This window comes from Phalacrocorax carbo, chromosome 2 (assembly GCF_963921805.1).
Source record: "Phalacrocorax carbo chromosome 2, bPhaCar2.1, whole genome shotgun sequence".
NCBI lineage: Eukaryota > Metazoa > Chordata > Aves > Suliformes > Phalacrocoracidae > Phalacrocorax > Phalacrocorax carbo.
The window spans coordinates 58,093,168-58,112,207 of NC_087514.1; the positions used below are offsets into that span (position 1 = coordinate 58,093,168).

The following is a 19,040-nucleotide window of genomic DNA, read 5'->3' on the forward strand; positions in this document are numbered from 1 at the left end:
GTTGAGGTTTCTTAAAGGGCCTGGCTCGTGACTTTTAAGAACTTCTGAATAGCTGCTTCCCAGAAGTCAGACTCTTAAGCAGTCCTTAGTTTGGCCATCTCAAAATGTAATCTGCTAAGGTCACGACTGACTCTTAACACCTTGTTTGTGTTGTACTGACCTAAGGTAAAGTTTTGTCTGTAGTTCCCCACCCCCCAGAAATATTAACTGAAAAGGTTTAGCCAATCTTCCTTTATCAGCTGGAGCAAATCTGAATTCTCTGTCCTTTGAATTGCCCTGTCTCTTCCCGGTGACAGGCATTGCCGAATGTGGCTGCCACCCCAAGAATACCGCAGCCCCACGAGCAGGTGCTGCAGGGACGGCTTAGCCCAAAGCCTGCACTTTCGTTAGCTCACCAGTGCCTGCTTGCCCAGTGAGGTGGCCATGATGTGGCCATGGCAGGAGGAAAAGGCGACAAGCATTGGGGTCTATAGGAATGAGTCGTGGGGACTGGAGGTCACAGAGTGGTTGCTGGAAGGCCGGTTGGGCAAAGGGGACTTGGTTGCAGGGGTTGAAGCTAAAGTGGTGACTGCTATCTGATAGATGTTATCCTGCAATGCAGAGTAGGTTGGGTTCCAGACTTGTTTGGCATGTGTGAGCAGGATCATCCTGTGTGCTTAACTGTGTGCAATGGGAGCCTTCAGCAGCTGAGGAGAAAAAATGTTGAAGAACTTAAACAAGATCTACTGAATACTGAAGAACTTAAACCAATTTAATGAGAAATGGGTTAAAAACAAGTGTGAAAAGTTGGATCATGGTACTTGGTGTCTGGAAATGAAGCAGGATTTTTCTGGAAAGCTTTAGTCACCTGGGAAAGAAGGATCGGGTAGCTGTGTGGGAGGCAATTTGCAGGCAAGTGTACTCCTCTGCAGTAGATCGGTACATTTTAATGAGGTAAGTATATTGCTCCGTTTTATAGGATTTGCTTTGGACCAGAACTGTGGAAGGCGTTTTAAATATACTGCTTTGAGGTATAATGGTCAGGTGGAAATATTTGAAGCATATAATATGGAAACCCTGTATTTACGACATATTTGTAGGGTCTCAGAAGCTGAGCTGAAAAGATTGACTCTTTTCCAGAAGAGATTTTTAAGAGTAAATAAAGCTCATACAGAGGATGTAAAAACAGAAGTGAAGTTAGAAACTGCTGAAGCTATGCAATTTTATTCATTTTTTTTATTTACGCATTTATTTACATCCTCAGCCCTCTCTCAATCCATCCCACCCCACAGGAAAAGAAGCTTTCACACTGGCATCCTTCTCCTCTTCCCGTCCCTTCCCTTAGGCTGCGTGGGGCTGAATGGGGCCATTTTTAGATGTAGGTTCCTCTCAGAGATGGCTTTCCAGGTGTGTGGGAATTCCCACCAACTGATGGCAAGGAGGGGAGGGTGGGCGTGCCGTGCTTGGCCCCCGCATCTGCAGCAGCGAGCAGCGGCAGGAGGGATGGCTGAGGTTGTACACAGCTCTACACACACCCATCAAAGGGGGCGGGAGAGCAGGGTCCTTTGGCCTCAGGACCCTGGCACTTATCCAGAACTCACTCTTTCCATTGGGAAGGCAATCCCTTTCTTCGGAGACAGACACCAGCAAGTGAGATACATTCAGCTGCTGCCTCAAGTATTAATCAGGCATAAGCTCCAAGTCTGAGGAATGTTCCGTGTTTTCTGGTATTTATCATTTTGAGTTTTCCAGTTCTTCCTTTTTCTTGTAGTAGTGCTCTCCGTTATTTGTGTCCTCTATCTCCTTCTACTTATTTAGTTTGACATCTTGTACTTTCTTGAGCTTGTTTTTGCTATCCTTCTGCTTTAGGAACACAGAGTTTATAATAGCCGTAGCATAACTGCAAAAGGTGGATCTGCAGCCTTTTAAACAATCATTACATAAGTCGTTAAAATAACAAAGACAAAATAAACATATCCTCACCATGGTGAAGAAATAAATTCCAAGGGCAGAATAAGCATCTGCCAATCTCTAGTGTTGCTTCCTCTCTTATTCCAAGACTTTCTGCAAAGGTTTTTCATGCCTGCTTTAACATCTCCTTTTCTCTGAAATTTTGAAATCTTCTTTAAAAATAGATTTTTATATATATATACATTGTACACAATATAGTTGAAAGAAAAAAGCATTTCTGGGGTTACTCAGGACCTCTGTAGCCATGTTCAAAGCTTAACTAAATAATTTTCAGTACTAGTTTGTTCTGAAAATCTTGTCTTGTGTTTTGCCTGTCCCTGAAAACGTAGCCAGCAGGTCCCAGGCAGTTGCTGAAGAGCAGAGTGTCACCTTCTGGGGCACTTCACAGGGCGGGTGTGCAAGGTTGGGAAACCCGTTCAGAGTAAAAGTGAGCTTATGGTGCTGCCAAGGTCTTTCACTATGAACTTCCTCTACGAACTTTTTGCTATGAACTGAGTGAAGTTTTTAGTTTGAAAAGGTGTGGGAAGGGACTGGCAAACAATTTCAGATAGTTTCAGAATTCAGTATTTACACAACATTTTGACATTTTACACAGAGCCAAATTGAACTGTAGAAAAGCCAGTTGTTAGGTTTTGCAAATATATGACTGCCCAAAGGACTCTGATGATTTACTAGCCCTGTTGAGGTGTTAAGAGATTACAAACAAATTCTGCATTTAAGTTGATGTATTACTTTAACAATTTGGTTTGAGGGAATAAAGACTCAGTGATATAATAAAGGAAATATTAATTTGTGTAACCATTCTTCATCAGATTTTAGAAGGCTTTAGCTGGAAAAACTCAGTTATGGTTTGACTTACCAGTAATGATATAACATAAAATGGACTCCCAGATTTAAAACAAGCTGGAGCGTGTGGTGGCAGGGGCTGGAGGAGCAGAGGAGCCAGTAGGCAGGGTCAGACCTACCGCTCTGTGTGTGTGCATTTTATACAATGGAGCTATGGCTTCACCATCACCAAGAACAGCTTTGATTCTGCTTTCAAATAATTCTGAAATAAGCAGCAGATATTTCTGGATTGGGATGCTTGGGATAGCAGCTAGCAAAAGCATGATGTGCCAGGCGGCTGCTTGGAGGAAGCAGTGTTGAGCAAAGACTCTGAAAGTCTTGCAGTCAAATTATTATGTTGCATGAGAAAATACCAAGCAGTGGAAAGTTGTGTTTTTCAGGAAAAATTACACAATCTTTTTAAAGTTACAGACCGGTTCTTTCTCTGGGAAGCTAATGTTTATAAGCTGAGCAGCTTTTTGCATCACTTTTATGCCTTTTCCATGTCAGAAGCATAAATTCCGTTAAAAATTAAATTTGCATGCTTCTAGGTAACATTTGTGCTTACAGTAAATTTTATATACGGACTAGTATGAATTTTGAAACAGTCTTCATTACCTATCATGTACTGGAAACTGTCAGCAGCCCTATGTTCAGTATATTTTACTGCAGTTTTGCTAATAAATGTTTTTTACTTTTCTTCTTTAAAGGTGTAATCTATCATTCTGCTGAAGTATAAAACATGAATGTTGGAGGGACGGAGCAATACATGTAGATTGGGGGTTGTAAAGATTGAGAAATGTTCTCTTATTTGTTGCATTTCCAATTTTCAGGAATTCTTTGAACACGCAAAAAAGCTCTGGGATGATGAAGGCGTAAAGGCATGCTTCGAGAGGTCAAACGAATATCAACTGATTGACTGTGCACAGTAGTAAGTATTTTTTTTTATGGAATTAATAGCCAAGAATGTAATCATTTGGAACAAGTTAGAAAATATATTTTTATTAGCAAGATCTGTAAGTTTTACAATACAGCGATTAACGTTTCAATTCTCTGTACAAGCTGAGCATGTATAGAAAAAGTAATTGATGGCTTTATCATAGTTTGCCATTAGTATACAGCTAAATATTTAACAGACAATAAAGATTAGTATGAAAAAATGAAGTTAAATCATTTTTAAGTATCTTTATTCCATTTGAAATAGATTTACATAAAATAATTTCAACTCAAACTATTAAGTTTAAAAAATGTAGAGACAATCTAAGGAAAACGCTTTGTTTTAAATTCTGAGACACAGACAGTGCTGAAATTGCTCCACATTTTCACATTCCATTAAAGCTTCTGAGATTTTTACCTAACCGGATGCATACCTGCATTACTAATACATTTTCTGGAAGAAAAAAGTGATAAGTAGTATTGAATTAAAGATAGACGTACAGTTGGTATTCTCTCCTTCATATACATCAAGTGAAGCTCTACGTGTGTGCCTAACAGAGTCGTAATCCTTAAACGGGTTCATCTGATTGGAAATGCTCTGAAAAGAGATGTGTAGTAGATTGTGAAGGTGCAAATCATAAATACACAGCACACTGATGAAAACAGAATAATCAGGAAATAGTATATTAACATGCCAGGGCTACAAAACTCCGCTGTCCTCGGTAATAATCCAGCTCTGAATTAGACTTTAACCAAAAATACACATTTCATGTGAACTGCTATTGCGAAAATGTATACTCTTACAGTTGCTATGTGATTTAGGGTTTTCAGAGAGCACACTCTAGTGTGTTATGATTTGTCTAATTGGCAGTATGGTCAGCAACAGTGCCCACAAGCCTGTTGTAGTGCTCAGTGTTTTGTTTTTCTGTCCTCTCTGCTCAGTGCCAAGGCTGAAGCAGAGGAAACGGGCCATGCTGCTGAAGGACTTGTTGCGCTTCTGCCGCAATGGGGAATTTCAGTGCTGCCGGTCATAGCTGATTTTCCCTCTTTCCAGACTATTTTTGGGAAAGAGAAGGATGCAGTAATGATTCATCAGCGCATGGAAGCGAGGGAACATTACATACGTGTAGGAAGAAACTCCTTTGACCTCAGCGGACTGAATTTACCAAAAGTTGGGCATTTGCTCACCATCCAGAGAGGCTAGAAATGAAAGCTGTGGTTGTAGACAAAAAAACCCAGAAAGTTGTCCTAAATTGTGATCAGTGTGTTTCCCCTCTGCCCTCACCCACCACCATCGCCACGGTACAGATCTGAGCTTGCTGAAAAGTCCAGACTGACTGTTTATGATGTCTATTAATTCACTCAAATAAGACATCAGACCAAGAAAATTGAATACTGACATGTATTTAAAATAGATGAATGTAAAATTACTTTACTGATCAGTAAAGGTCGATGTGTCTCACAGTCCTGCTTTGGAAAATGTTGCTGAAAGGACTGGGCAAAAAAGGAAGATACTGAATAATAGTGTTAGTAGTACTGTGCTTTCCCTTAAAAAAATGATGCCTATCTACAGGCTTTGACAAGGAGAAGAATGTTAAGTCTTGTGTTGTGTCCAAAACCAAAACACAAATGGGGAAGAAAGTGGATCTAGAATGAAGTCCACTGTCCTGAAACATAAAACTAAATCCTACCACCCTTTTTCCTGGTGGCTTAAAGGAACATTACTGGGTTTTTTTCTGTGTATCATCCCTCCATATCTTCTAACTGGCTTGCTCTTTCTTTACTCTGAGATTATTTATTATAGTAGTAAATATAACTCTTGCATAATTCTTCACCTTCAAGACATTTCATGAGATAGTATTTGATACTTAAATAGCCCTTGAGCCTATCTGTGCTTTCCATTTCATGATCTAGCTGAAAATGTAACAGCCTTCAGTCTTAGAGCAGAGACTTGATACTTGGGAATAGCTGTGTCATTGGTCTGATCAAACAGCCTTTTTCTCACAGGTATTGATGATTTAAAATGGTGAAGTGTAATCTTGACAGAAAGAAGATACTAAAAATACACCCAACTTTTATCTGCCCCTCCGTCATTCCTTGAAAATTACAGCAGTACCAAGAGTCGATGAAAAGGAGATTTAAAAGTTGCTGTGTCTTTGCTGCAGGCATGTATTTATATATTGCACAACAGCAGTAGTTGCTTTACCCAGAAGAACATTTCTGTGCTAGCACTGGGCGGACCTTATTCGGAGTGGTGGGGTCATGTCCGCCTTGTAACTGACAGAGCATGTGACACTAGGTTAGAATGCACATATGCACATATGTTTTCTTATGTGCACCTAGAAAATACTAACTGTGAGGGTGCTGTCTTTCCAGCTCAGCAGGAGCAGATGGCATCTCTCTCAGGACCTGTCCATGGTCAACTTGAATTGGTAAAGGGAAAAAGGGAAGGAGTATAATGCTGATACACATGCTTACTCTGGGATTTTGAAACATCTGCAGTGTTTTCATTACACTGGCTTTGGGAGAAGGCATCCCACGCCATCAGCTAAATCCTAACCATTTACTTGATAGTAAAGGAAGAACATTATCAGTAGGTCATCACTGCTTAAAAAAAAAAACCCAAAGCAAAACAAAAAAAAAAAATCCTAACGTGTTAAGGATATCATTGGAATACAAGTTGGGAGGATGACTTAAAATACTGAAAACATTATTAGCAAATTATAATGTCATCAGCCCAACTTGCTGACTGTTGAGTGAGTTACAAATACAGTGTGTTTTGGAATAGTTTAATTTGGCTACAGTACACAGCCTCTGTATTTTTAAAACTTAACCTAATTTTCTTTATTAGTGTGGGAGAAATATTTTTCTGGAAACAGAGGTAGTAGAAAGACACAAAGGCAAATGTTTTATTTACATTAGGCCTGAAAGTTGCTTTTCCTTGATCGTTAATGCTCTTTTAAATTACCAGGGTACTGTTTCTTCACAGAAACGAGGATGAGGGCCTGCTTGTCAGACTATTTTAATATTCCTACATGATTCTCCATGTATCTGCACTTCTTCTAAGTGTCATGTTGGTAATATCATGTGATATTTGTAAAAAATTACGAATCTGTGACCAAGCCGGAGGTCAGACCTTGTGGTCTGACAGTGGTAAATGTATCATAAGCAAAGATCTGAATTGCTTTTTATTGCTAACTACAAAGATATTTATGTAACTCTTGGAGGAGGAAGATTGCATGGCCACCAACCATATTTTTTCCTTAATGACCTTCATATATTTTCAAGATTAATATCATAAAACTGGCAGGTTATTGTTCTCCCTGTCTTCTGATTTAATATTTCTTTCAAGTTAAATTTCAAGTTTAATTTCAAAAAATTATATTTAATTTGAAAGTTTATTTGATTTAGGTGTGCCCCCATTTGACTTATCTAGACTTCAGCAGTTTGGGTTTTTTATGATGATAAATCTTACACCTTACTTTGGTTAACCTTATTTTGAACTACTGTGATTTTGTCCACATTCACATACTTCATATTCAGTAAATTCTAGGTCTATAAGGGGCTTTCAGATTGTGAATCAGTGCTGTCCTTGCATTAAACTGTCTTAAATAATAGACTGAAATATGTTCATTAAAAATTTCTTGTAAATCTGGGACAGTTTTCTAAAAGCTAAATCACATAATCACAGAATGGTAGGGGTTGGAAGGGACCTCTGGAGATCATCTCGTCCAACCCCGCTGCTTGAGCAGGCACCCAGGCAGGTTTTGAATATTTCCAGGGAAGGAGACTCCACAACCTCCCTGGGCAGCCTGTTCCACTGCTCTGTCACCCTCACAGGAAAGAAGTTTCTTCTCATGTTTAGCTGGAACTTCCTGTGTTCCAACTTGTGCCCGTTGCCCCTTGTCCTGTCATTGGGCACTACTGAAAAGAGCCTAGTCCCATCATCCTGACACCCACCCTTTAGATATTTATAAGTATTGACAAGATCCCCCTCAGTCTTCTCTTCTCCAGGCTGAACAAACCCAGGTCTCTCAGCCTTTCCTCATAAGGGAGATGCTCCAGCCCCCTGATCATCTTCATAGCTCTCTGCTGGACTTTCTCCAGTAGTTCCCTGTTTTTCCTGAACTGGGGAGCCTAGAAATGGACACAGTACTCCACATTTGGCCTCACTAGGGTGGAGTAGAGGGGGAGGATAACCTCCCTCAGCCTTCTGGCCACACTCCTTTTAATGCACCGCAGGATACCGTTGGTCTTCTTGGCCACAAGGGCACGTTGCTGGCTCATGGTCAGCCTGCCATCTACCAGCGCTCCCAGGTCCTTCTCAGCAGAGCTGCTTTCCAGCAGGTCAGCCCCTAACCTGTACTGGTGCATGGGGTTGTTCCTCTCCAGGTGCAGGACCTTGCACTTGTTCTTGTTGAATTTCATCAGGTTCCCCTCAGCCCAGCTCTCCAGCCTGTCCAGGTCTTGTTGAATGGCAGCACAGCCTTCTGGTGTATCAGCCACTCCTCCCAGCTTGGTATCATCAGCAAACTTGCTGAGGGTATACTTTGTCCCTTACAGTTTCCTGTAAGATGAATGCAACTCCATTTTTTAATATTTCAGTTTCTTCACACTAGTTACTGAACGCCCAAATTCTATTATATATGTGGAAGGGAACTGCAAAGCAAATTTCTATGAATGTAGAACAGATCAAAACAAATAAAGGTCCTGGTGAGATGACCTTCATATAAAACAAGACCCAGAAAAAGAGTTGACAAGTTTTTCATGTGTCTTTATAAAGTTCATAAATTTAAATAAATGAATATATTTGGCAATGAAGTGGTATAAAATTCCCTTTTAACTAATAGCATACCACAAGGTGGAGTTATAGGTTGTAACCACCTGTTTGGTGTTATATATGTAAGTGGGTTGACTTCATCCTAATGCTGGTGAAATGATTTATGTATTATAAGCCCCCTTTCTTCACTGCAAACCATACCATGTCCTAACTGGTGGATGCTCTAGCAATCCCAGAAAAGCCACTGAAGTTACTTTCTGCTTGGATATCTAACACCTGTGCCCGTGGACAGCAGTGAAATTGAAGACCTTGCAGAATATCAGTTGTCACTGGGGGATACCAGGCATCCCCCAGTCTGGTGATGTCTGTCCATTTTTTGATAAAGTAAGAGTTGAGTTATCTTAGTTTTGGTTAATCACATGTCAGTTATTCAGTTGACTGGGTAAAACTAGTTGATAGGAATACTTACAGTGTTTAGACACTGTCAGGTGATAGTTTTAGAGCAGAAGAGTAGACAAGCAGAACTAGGCACTTTTGAAAGGGGAGAAAAAAGACAAAAACCAGAACATCCATCCTTCCCCACAAAGGTAGTCATGGCACCAGGCCTGACGCTATTGAAGAAGCACTTGGACAACACCCTTGGAGATATGGTGTGAATTTGGGGTTGTCCTGTGCAGGGATGGGAGTTGGACTTGATGATCCCTGTGGGTCCCTTCCAACTCCAGACATTCTGTGATTCTATGAATTCTCTTTTTAGGTCACACACAGTTTGCTCAAGGCATCACTGTTAGAAAAAAAAAATAACTACATTCGGGTGTATTGGAAAGTTCCAGAGTTGAATGTTGTCCCATTGCATTCACATGAAATAACAGCATGTGCATGCATGGGCGTCCCTGACTGGAAGGGTTGTACTTCGGCTCACTGAGTTCCTCACTGTAGGAAGTAAACCAAAGGTTTAAGGGAACCCTGCCCTCAGACAATACTTTGTCCCAGTTTGTCTATCAACCTTCTTTCCCTGGTGATAAAATACACGACTTCTGATACACCTAAGTGTGAAGGCCTAAATTGGTCTCTGTGCAAACATTTGGGCTAATAAAACTTGATTATGCAAGTTCTCAGGAAAGCAAACACAAGGGATGTGAGCTTGGCCAAAGAATATTGATTTTTATTTGAGTTAATATACACAGAAAAGACACACATCAAGTTCTTTTTTCTTTGCAGTTATTCTATCTTGGAGAAGGGTTTCAGCCAACTTCTGAGGCATCTATCCTGGTATTAGGTGGAGTAATTAAAAAAAAAAAGAAGTTCCTTGTGTTGTTGTCCACAGATTCAACTCCTGATGTGAGAAAACAGATTTATTTTTTTTCTCAACAGCAGCACTTCTTGAAACCAAGCGTATTTCTGACTTTTCTTGTGCTCTCCCAGAGATTAGGTTTAACTACTAGCATGGGCATAGTCGTCCCTGAATTAGCTCTTACAGTCTGAGGTCGGAAAACTTACCTCAGCATTATCTGCTTCTTTTGTCTAGTGTTTCACTTCAGTCCGGTGTGTTGGTGTCTACACAGGCTACACACATGACTGTAAATAAATAGGAGCATTAGTACAATTCGCATACTTTCACTTAGTGTGACTTCATGATTTGTTACTTAAACTGCTTCTTCTAGGGATTTTTCTGGAAGATTGGCTGTATCATACTCCAAATTGGATTCTGCTGAAGTTCTCACAGAGACAGGTCACACACATACTGTATCGATGGCTGGACAGCTAAGTCCTTCCTGCCGTGCCCTCCCAGCACTAGTTGTCAGTGAGCTCAATCCACCTGCAGCAGTGCCAGTTGTCCTCGGTATTAACCTTTTCAGTGCCAAGGTCTTTATTCATTCCTAATTCCGTCTCCTTTGAAAGTGCCATATACAGTAATAACTCCTAGTGTCTCGATGGTATCAAGCAGTCTTTTTTATTCTGACAATGTATGAGGCTTCAGCTTTCCCAGCTTTGGTAGCAGAATAGCGAATTGCTTTTTGTTTTTCTCCTTATCATTAGAGAGTAGGAAGGAGGTGCTTTCTATCATCTCAGCACTTCTGTGTGTTTTATAATTTCCAACATATATAGAATTAAATCTAGGGATTATTCCCTGCTTTGTGTACTTGTTCATGGGCTCTCCGTAGGCATACACTGTTCAGCTTTGTCTAATTTAAGAACATTGGAACACGAAGAAAAATAATCTTTTGGGCACTCGAGATCTGAGTTGGAAATTTTGCTGGAAAATTCTACAAACCACTTAATATTTTGCATAATCTGTAACGGATAATTGGCTGTATCAATTAGCGACTGACTGTCGCAGCCCATCAAACATTTTTGATATATCCCGTATCATATGTCTGTGAAAGGAGTTGCATGGAATTGGTACCTTCAGGTGGATTTGTATGTTCTCTTTGTATGGCCTGTCCCAGCTTTCTTCATAGTAACTGCTGTGTAGGAGTCACCCAGGCGTTAAAGGTCTCCCAAAAAATCGGTGTCTTCCAAAGTTGGATGGCAGGAGCCCCATAGCACCCCTGTTCTCTACAGCTAAAGGAGCCGAGAACAGTTTCTTCATCATTTATGTTCTCTGGGAAGATGACCAACAAGAGGCCAAAAGAATCTGACCTGATGGTCTTGCATATAACATGACAGAACTGCGAAAGAAAATATAAATGCAGTTACTGTTGAATAAGAGACTGTTTTCTAGTTTATGCAGACCTATTTTCTGTGAAATCATTAATCCAGCAATCTATATTTAAACTGACAAGTAACAGAGATCGATAATCAGAGTATCAGCACCACTTAGGGAAAAACTGTTAAGGAACCATAAGTCTTTCATTTTGTCCCTGGAGCAGCAGTGTGGTATCTGACATCATTTGAGACAAAACCCGAAATTACTTCCTTCAAAGCTGCCGGCCTTTTCAAACCGCCTGGGAGCACTACAGTGTATGACACACCACCATCTCTGTGTTTGGAAAGATTTTGATGTCCTGTTGCTTTGAAACATGCCACCTGTGCACTAACAATCCCAGTGCCAGACTTGGTTCTTGCTAGGACCATTAGGCCCATGTAGAGAAAACAGAAGCAGAGAGGGAAGGCAATCAAGTGGCTTTGTGCAGATGTCAATCCCAGAGCATGACACGTCCAGCTTTGGTTTGCAGAGTCCTGTTTGTGCTTTCTCCATTCGCTGCATACTTTGAAGACATCTTGGTATTTCTTTGTGCATGCCTGAGAAAGTAAGGCGGCTTACTGAAAGGGAGCAGGCCCGTGAAATACAGCTGCTGAAATCATGTTTTTATTGTGGAAAGGAAAGGAGCAGAGGGAGAGTGGGAAGGGGTAGCTCAAGGAGTAGGAAGAAGGAGAGAAGTTGACTTGCATAGTTATCAAAGAATCATGAACTAAACATTTCTGGTGTCCTTCACACATGGCGGTAACATTTATTTTCAAATGTAACGTAGTATGACTGTGGCTTCGGCTTCATATTTGAAACATGCTTTTTATTGGCAGACTAGAGCCAGAAGGTGTGAAATAACTCAGAACTCCTTTTCATCTTTTTTTTTTGTCTTTAATAAAATTTCTTTCATCATAGTGGATGGTGAAGTAAATGTGGATGGTTGTATGATAAATTAAGGTAAACACACTGATTATAAGCTAGAGAGTAATATTTTTATAAGCAGTAATTCTTTTTAAATTCCGTAACTACTTATTAAATATAGGACAAATACTTTTTACTTAGAAAAATTAGGAAAAGTATTCATTATAAATGTTTCATTGCTCATGTAACTAAATTTTTGATGGTGATATGGGAAAACTATACTAATATTATTTTCTTCCATCTAAAATTCTGTCCTGGTTCATATATAAACAACTGACTGTGATGGTGAAGTTTCTTCATTTTTCTTTTTAAGATCTCTCATGCAGTGTCACTTTCAAACCTTAAAAAATCATTACATAAGTTAGAAGCAAATTTTGTTTGGTTAATTCATGAACAGGTTTTCTCCACTTACCTGATTTAAACTATAAACCTTAACCAACCAGTAAATTGTTATTTAATGATAGAAAAAAAAGAGAGGGGTTATAATTATGGAGTAATTACTTTAGTCTTACTGATGAGTCTTCTAAACAGAAGTGGTTGCCAGGTAGGACAAAAGTCATTCTGCAGTGTGTAATGCTTAAATTTTTCACTGTTTACTAACTAGTAGACCACACTTTTGAGAGGCAGAATTGTGGTTTCTTAAAATATGCACTGGGAATTCTCTGAAATAACCTTTTTGTCTGTTGCTGTGATTTTTTTCTTCCTCGTTGTTCCCCTTTTTGCACTCACTTATGAAATAAATCATTAGACCTAACAAATTCTATCTTAATTTTGGTAATGAAAATGTGACCATGATGTTATAGTACTAGCAGTTAGAAGTACAAAAATATTAAGAAGAAGCAGCTGTAGAAACCCCCAAAATGCCTTCGTGCTGGAGGAAGTAACAGTATGAAAATACTGTTTGCAAATAGCCGATATGGCATATGGGCATGTACCTGCCTGTTTTAGGCACTTCAGTTCACAAATACTTTCCATATCTAGAGAAGACAATAATACTTCTCAATTTAAAAAATGAGAGAAAATAGTTTATAAACATAGCACCCTTTCTGTCTTCTAAAAATTAATATGACAAATATTTTTCCTATTAACTAGTTACCATTGGAGAAGCCCTTAAACAGTCATAGATGGGTTGCTCAAACATAAAATTAAACCATACATTTTCCCACACATTCTGTACGCATGATGGTCTGTTTTCTGCAGTTTTAGAAAAACCAAAAAGGTTAAAAATGTAAGGTAGAAAAACATCAAATATTCCTTATCCTCAATTTAAGGTAGTAATAAAGTCTAAAGACCAAGCAAAGTCTAAAGACCGAGCAAAGTTATGATGAATGTGTGAATGCACACTTCGACTCTTTTTAAGATGTTCCATTAAGCGTATCTAGTTTCCTTTGAAAAATACAGCAAAGCTGACTTTATGCTGTTGAGGAAAGAGTTCTTTCGTCCCTAGTCAACAATATTTTTCAGTTTTTCCTGAACACCTGGTGAATGGTTTTCCTAATTTTTTTCCTGACTGTTTGCACACACGGTGTAATAGTAGGTGCAGGACATGTTAGTGTAACACAGCAACTCAGCCCCATTTGGAAATACAATCCATTGAGTGAATTAGAGGATTGCAAATAGGTCCGTCAGCTGACCTTGTCTGCATTTAGTTTTCTGTGTTAGTAGCCTATATTTAATTTGGAGGTATGTTTTCCATGTCTCTTCTGTAGAGGTAAACTGCAATTGTATTTGCAGTACACACTTCAAGCCCTTTTAGAGCCTGAGTAAAAGCCTGCTAAAGAATCGAGACACTCAGCATCACCCTCAGTATATACGCTCTTAAAGCCTTAATATCCTTTATAACAAAGAAAGAGCATTCTGTTGCATTTATTATTAAAGAGGAAAGGCTATGTTCATTTTGTATCACAGCAGTGGGGACACAAGTGAATAGGTACCGGTAAAGCGCTGAGTCAATGAACTGGCACAGTGGGCCAGTGTGACTGGTGAAAATGGCCAGAATCTGGGATATTGAGCAGGGGGAAGGTAAGGCTTCTCTGTAGGACTGGACTTCATTGAGGGACATTTTGTTTGAATTTTGTGTGCTACAAATACAAGATCTTTTAAAAGTATATGAATGGAAGATAACGAAGTTAACAGGCAGACTTTAAAAGCTGCCTTGAAAGTTGATGTCTATCTAGAGTACAGATAACTGCCAAGAAAGAGAACCTTAAAACCTGTGTATTCCCTACTATCAAGTCAAACAAGGAGTAAAACTAAGCATCACTTACAGTAATCATGCTGATACAGCTTAACTCCAGAAGTCCTGATTGTGAATCATTGCTCAGCGTCAGCATCTTCAAATGAAATAAAACTGCAGATGTTGGTTATCTAGAATCCGCATGCAGGATTTATGAGTAGATTTCAGAAGGAAGTTGTAGGTCATTCTGTCAGTTCTGGTGTTATTTATATGCTGTGCTTGGTTTAAGACTCTTGCAGTGTATGCGTGGGAGAAAGAGTAAACTATGACCAAAGCCAGCTTCATTATATTGCAGGGAACATTAAGAGTCACTTATATTTACTCCACTTCTCCAGCTTATGTCGACTGATACAGAATTTAATTCAGTCCATTCATTTACAATTCATTGTCGAGTGTGTGCATGTTCTCAGTTGGTTAAAGAATACATCAACCTATTAATATGCTTATCATTATGTAACACAAATGTATTTTAATTTTTTTCTGTGGGATTTTTTTTTTACTATGCTCTAGAGAAAAGTGTTTTCCATATTCTGTTGCCTTAAACATAACCTACTGTGAAACACTTGCTTGCATATAAATTTCATATAATACAATTGTATAATAACTATAATAACTGTAAGTTGGACGCTTAAAAAAGAAATAAGAGCACTGAAAATTTGATGGCAGGTTATATGGGATACTGTCAAGTTATTTACACTTGGGGTCCTGAAATGCCACATACATTTTTTCACTTAGAGATGGTCGGCTTTTCTTTTTTCAAGTAGACACTTTCACGCCACAGGATAACGGAAGGCCAAGAGTCATATTTCTTCCTTAAGTAACTACTCACTGGCCAGACTCTGAATACATGGGCTCCTCTGTGCTAATATATGTACACAGCCTTGTTTATGTTAGGATCTACAAGAAGCCAGGGTTTGGGTGGCGGTGTTTTTCTAAATTAATGCTGCGCAAACAGATTTGAAAAAAGAAAGATGGTGGAATGTAGAAGTTAAGAAATAAGATAATAAAATACGGTTTATACTGTGTTGGAAAAATCTAAAGGCTAAGCCTCTGTGCTTGAAAACGAAATTTTACACCTCAGACTAAACCAAAATACAGTCGTGGTATTTGTCAGTTTGGTTGTAATCCCAATTTTAAGGTAAGTCAGACTGGGAGACTAAGCAGTTTAAGGGTGTCTCTTTACTTCTCGTAATTAAGTTAAAGCTAATTTTGTTCGTTTTAATACAAGATAATAATGATGCTGCCAGAATTTTTTAAAAGTTTATTTGACTTTGGAGAAACTGTTTCAGTTGTGTCTATTGTAAAAGTATTCTTTCTGATTTAATTGGAAATGTTTGTTATAATGGTGCGTTTTTACACAAAGTTTAATTTGAGCCTAAATTAAGCAGTGGAAAAGAAAATATGTACAAAATGTATCACTAGACTTCCTGCTTAATGGATACACCAAATAATTGTCTTCCAGAAAAAAAATTGTGAAAGTTCATTTGTTCTAGAATTGGTTCAAAAATTAGTTTTCTCTTCGTTTTACTACTCCCCTGACAATTCCTCCATTTGTAATCAAAAAAGAGGGATGATCTTAAGCAGTTACACTTACCTGCTAATGCCAGGAAAAGGTGAATCTTTAAATCAGTTGCATGGGTTTTCTGAGAACAGTTTTCAGCTTTAGTTTCGTCTGATGAACATTGTGGAGGAGGCTGGGGGTGAATTTATTTTTTTTCAATACTTTGTCACAGCAAAGGAATTGGGCTGAATATCCAAATAACATTTAAGTACGTTTTTCTGGCCGAAGCCTGCTGATGCATTTCTTGACTCCTTGCCTTTGCCTCCTTGCCATTTTTTGTCTCTGTAAAAGAAGGCTTCCATACCTTTCTTCTGGTTTAGAAGAATGTGTTTGGGGTTGGGAACATCTGCATTCTGGACATCAGCATCCTGAAAGTCTGATGGTACAGATTTTGGATAATTATTGTTTATTAAGTTTCTTTCCAACCACATTGTGAAGGAGTTTAATGACCAGCATGGGTGTAATTTCTTGGCCTCCACTTACTTACTGGCACAACTATGTCAGACCTGTAGCTGCCAACACTACTATAGCAATTATTAAAAACAGTTTGTTAAAGAGCAGTAGAGTGTTAAAGAGCACTATTGCCTCTAGGGTTTATTCTAGTTAGGAAATGTAGAAGTAAGCTCTGCTGGTAAAGGGGCTTCTTTATCCAGAATGACTCTTACTGTCACTGCGTTTGTTGGCCTATTACCTTACATTGTCAGGGTATCAGAAACCTATTTTTCAGCAAGTTTGCCATATTCTAGATTTTCTCCATGAACATACAGGAGTCTGCTTTGAAAAGCTTTACTCTGAAGAGACAAATGCCAGTGAGCAAACATTTTGCTACATTCTACAGAACTGGCAAGGCCCAGTATGAAGTAATAGTTCATTACATCAGCATTGTTACTCTTGATTAAAAAAAGAGAGAGAGGTCAACTGTAGTCACTAGTTTTCCCCCAGTTTCATTTTCTATTGAGAACTACATGGAAGTCTTTCTGGCTTGCTTTTTTTTTTTTTTTTTTTTTTTTTTTTTTTTTTTTTGCTTTAACTTGTGTTATACACTGGTTACTCACCTCTTTCCACTGTAGTTCGTACACAGATGATGTTTGTAGGGTCTCACGTCAAGGCAAGAGGTTCTTCAGAGGAGGTTGTCGTGCAGAGGGAGAGCAGAGTGCACATCGCTTCCTGTCAGTACCGGCCAACACAGGCAAGAGTTTAGGTTTTTGACCTGGTAGTACTTCAAAAGTAATAATCAAAAAATTAGCTTATGTAAAACTGGCAAAAGTGAGACATCTATTAAAGGGTATTCATAGAAATTGGTTAACTTTTTATAAATACAGGATTCGGTACCTCTGGCAGGGAGCTCATCATAATATACAATATGTTGAAAGAATGATTATATGATTATTAAAACTGATTTTAGGAACCAGTTTAGGAACCCTTACTTAAGTTGTAAACAATTTATACATATATAGAGAATAAAAAGAAGATGAGAAGATTGCAGGTGGGCAAAGATTATAAATACAGGGTTTACAAAGAAGGAAAAATACTGAAGCAATAGGTATTTTTACACAGGAATGGAGAATCTTAAAGCACTGGACCAACACATAACCTTGCTAGTAGTCTCTTACGTCTGTTTACTGTTAATGTTAACAGGCGTAATATTAAATGTATGAGACTGTGCAGTGTTGGGGGGGGGTTAATCTATGTCCTGGTGGAAATGAGCAGAATCAATATGGGGGAAAAAACCCACTACCATATAACATTCTGAAAACAACCAAAGAGAAACTTTGCTAGGGGAATCTTCTGTTTCTGCACCATATGAAGAGCACAGCACAGCACAGGTGAATGTTCAGAAACATGAGTAAATACACAGCTACATTCCAAGCAGTTAGCAAGCCTGGCTAAAAGGCAGTTTCAGTAAGCTAGACTAGTATCGTTATTGTGACTTTATCATGAATCTAAAGGAGAAGACCACAAAAACTGAAATATAGAAAGAAATGCCTTTAACAACAGAGAAAGAATTTCAGCAAAAAAAAAATTTTCTATAGATAATCTGTTAATTTCTTTAGGAAGGAAGTAATTGAAGGAGAGTTCCAAAATACTTAATCTTCTGAACCCTTCAGCCTGTGTGATGAGCTTAAAACAAGCATCTTTCTCCAAAAGCCAGACTGGTTTCTTCATCTCATCTAGCCTTGTTGTTCCAGAATATGAGTATCTTCTGCGTGAGTAGGCTAGGAACACAATACACTTTTTCCGGAGGAAAAATAGAATAGGCTTTTCAAGTGAAAAGTCCCAGTTTCATTCTGCCTCTAATAAGTTTGATTGTAGTTGTCTTTTCCTGTGGATCTCGGAGCACTGGGGAGGATTTATCTTTTAACAGGTGTGTTACTGCCATCTTTGTCCAAAACAGTGGATAAGCCCACCGCAAAAAAGATGGGCAAGAACAGTGCTCTCCAACCCTTGGCAAGTTAAGAATTGCTGATATTTTATCAGCTTTATCTCTTAAAATGGAGACAGAGGCATGTCTTGCACTGCTTTAGAGAGATTTCAACATAAAAACTCCTTATTTTCTAGAGCTGTCTCACCTTACACACGTGCAACAGTTGTTGCAACACTGGCTGGAAGTTTTCTGAGCAGAATCCAGCATGTTTGGATTTTATTTGCATTATCCTTTTTCCTCTGTGCCAGTGCGTAGACCTATGACTGACTTGTTGTCTTGATCTAAATTACAACTCTTTTTGTTGGATGACGTATTTCCCTTACATCTCTCCACTTACTAAAAGTATCTGCAGATCCATTTCTTTGCTTCACCCTGTTTGGTTTGTGCGTTGTTTTATTCCTGACAGATTAATCATTTGCCTCTATGTACTATGCCCAAGCCTCCTTTGGCTTTTTTTAAATAACTTCATACTTTTCTATGTAATCTGCATAGGTTGAATGTAGGCCTATTGATTCAGAAATTATGTTGTAAAGTCTAGAGAGCACTGTAGCATTTTTCAATGACCTAAAGGCTTTGCATTTATACGCTGCAGAAGTTCTTCTATGTGATTTTGTTACTGCATCCTGTTAAGGAAGAGACCACTGTAAGACCCATCTGACCCAACTTTGAAATTACCTGAATATTCGTACTGTGTAATGCAATTATATTTTTCTA

General features: G+C 38.8%; 1 protein-coding gene and 1 long non-coding RNA gene across 5 annotated transcripts in view; one reads left to right on the forward strand and one right to left on the reverse strand.

Moving 5' to 3' along the window:
* Positions 1-19,040, forward strand: part of GNAL (G protein subunit alpha L) — a 199,308-nt gene that overhangs the window by 134,369 nt on the left and 45,899 nt on the right. For all 3 annotated transcript variants that reach the window (XM_064443033.1, XM_064443034.1, XM_064443035.1), the window contains exon 5: positions 3,609-3,706. In XM_064443033.1, coding sequence (XP_064299103.1) covers positions 3,609-3,706 — 98 coding nt within the window. The remainder of the gene's footprint in view (positions 1-3,608; positions 3,707-19,040) is intronic.
* LOC135311947 (uncharacterized) lies at positions 9,643-17,072 on the reverse strand. Of its 2 annotated transcripts, none has more exons than XR_010371508.1 (4): positions 16,957-17,072; positions 15,935-16,277; positions 14,372-14,437; positions 9,643-11,737 (listed from the first exon to the last, which is right to left on the reverse strand). It is a non-coding gene; the product is annotated as an uncharacterized LOC135311947 (long non-coding RNA). The 2 variants fall into 2 exon arrangements; XR_010371509.1 differs by having other exon boundaries at positions 14,372-14,471.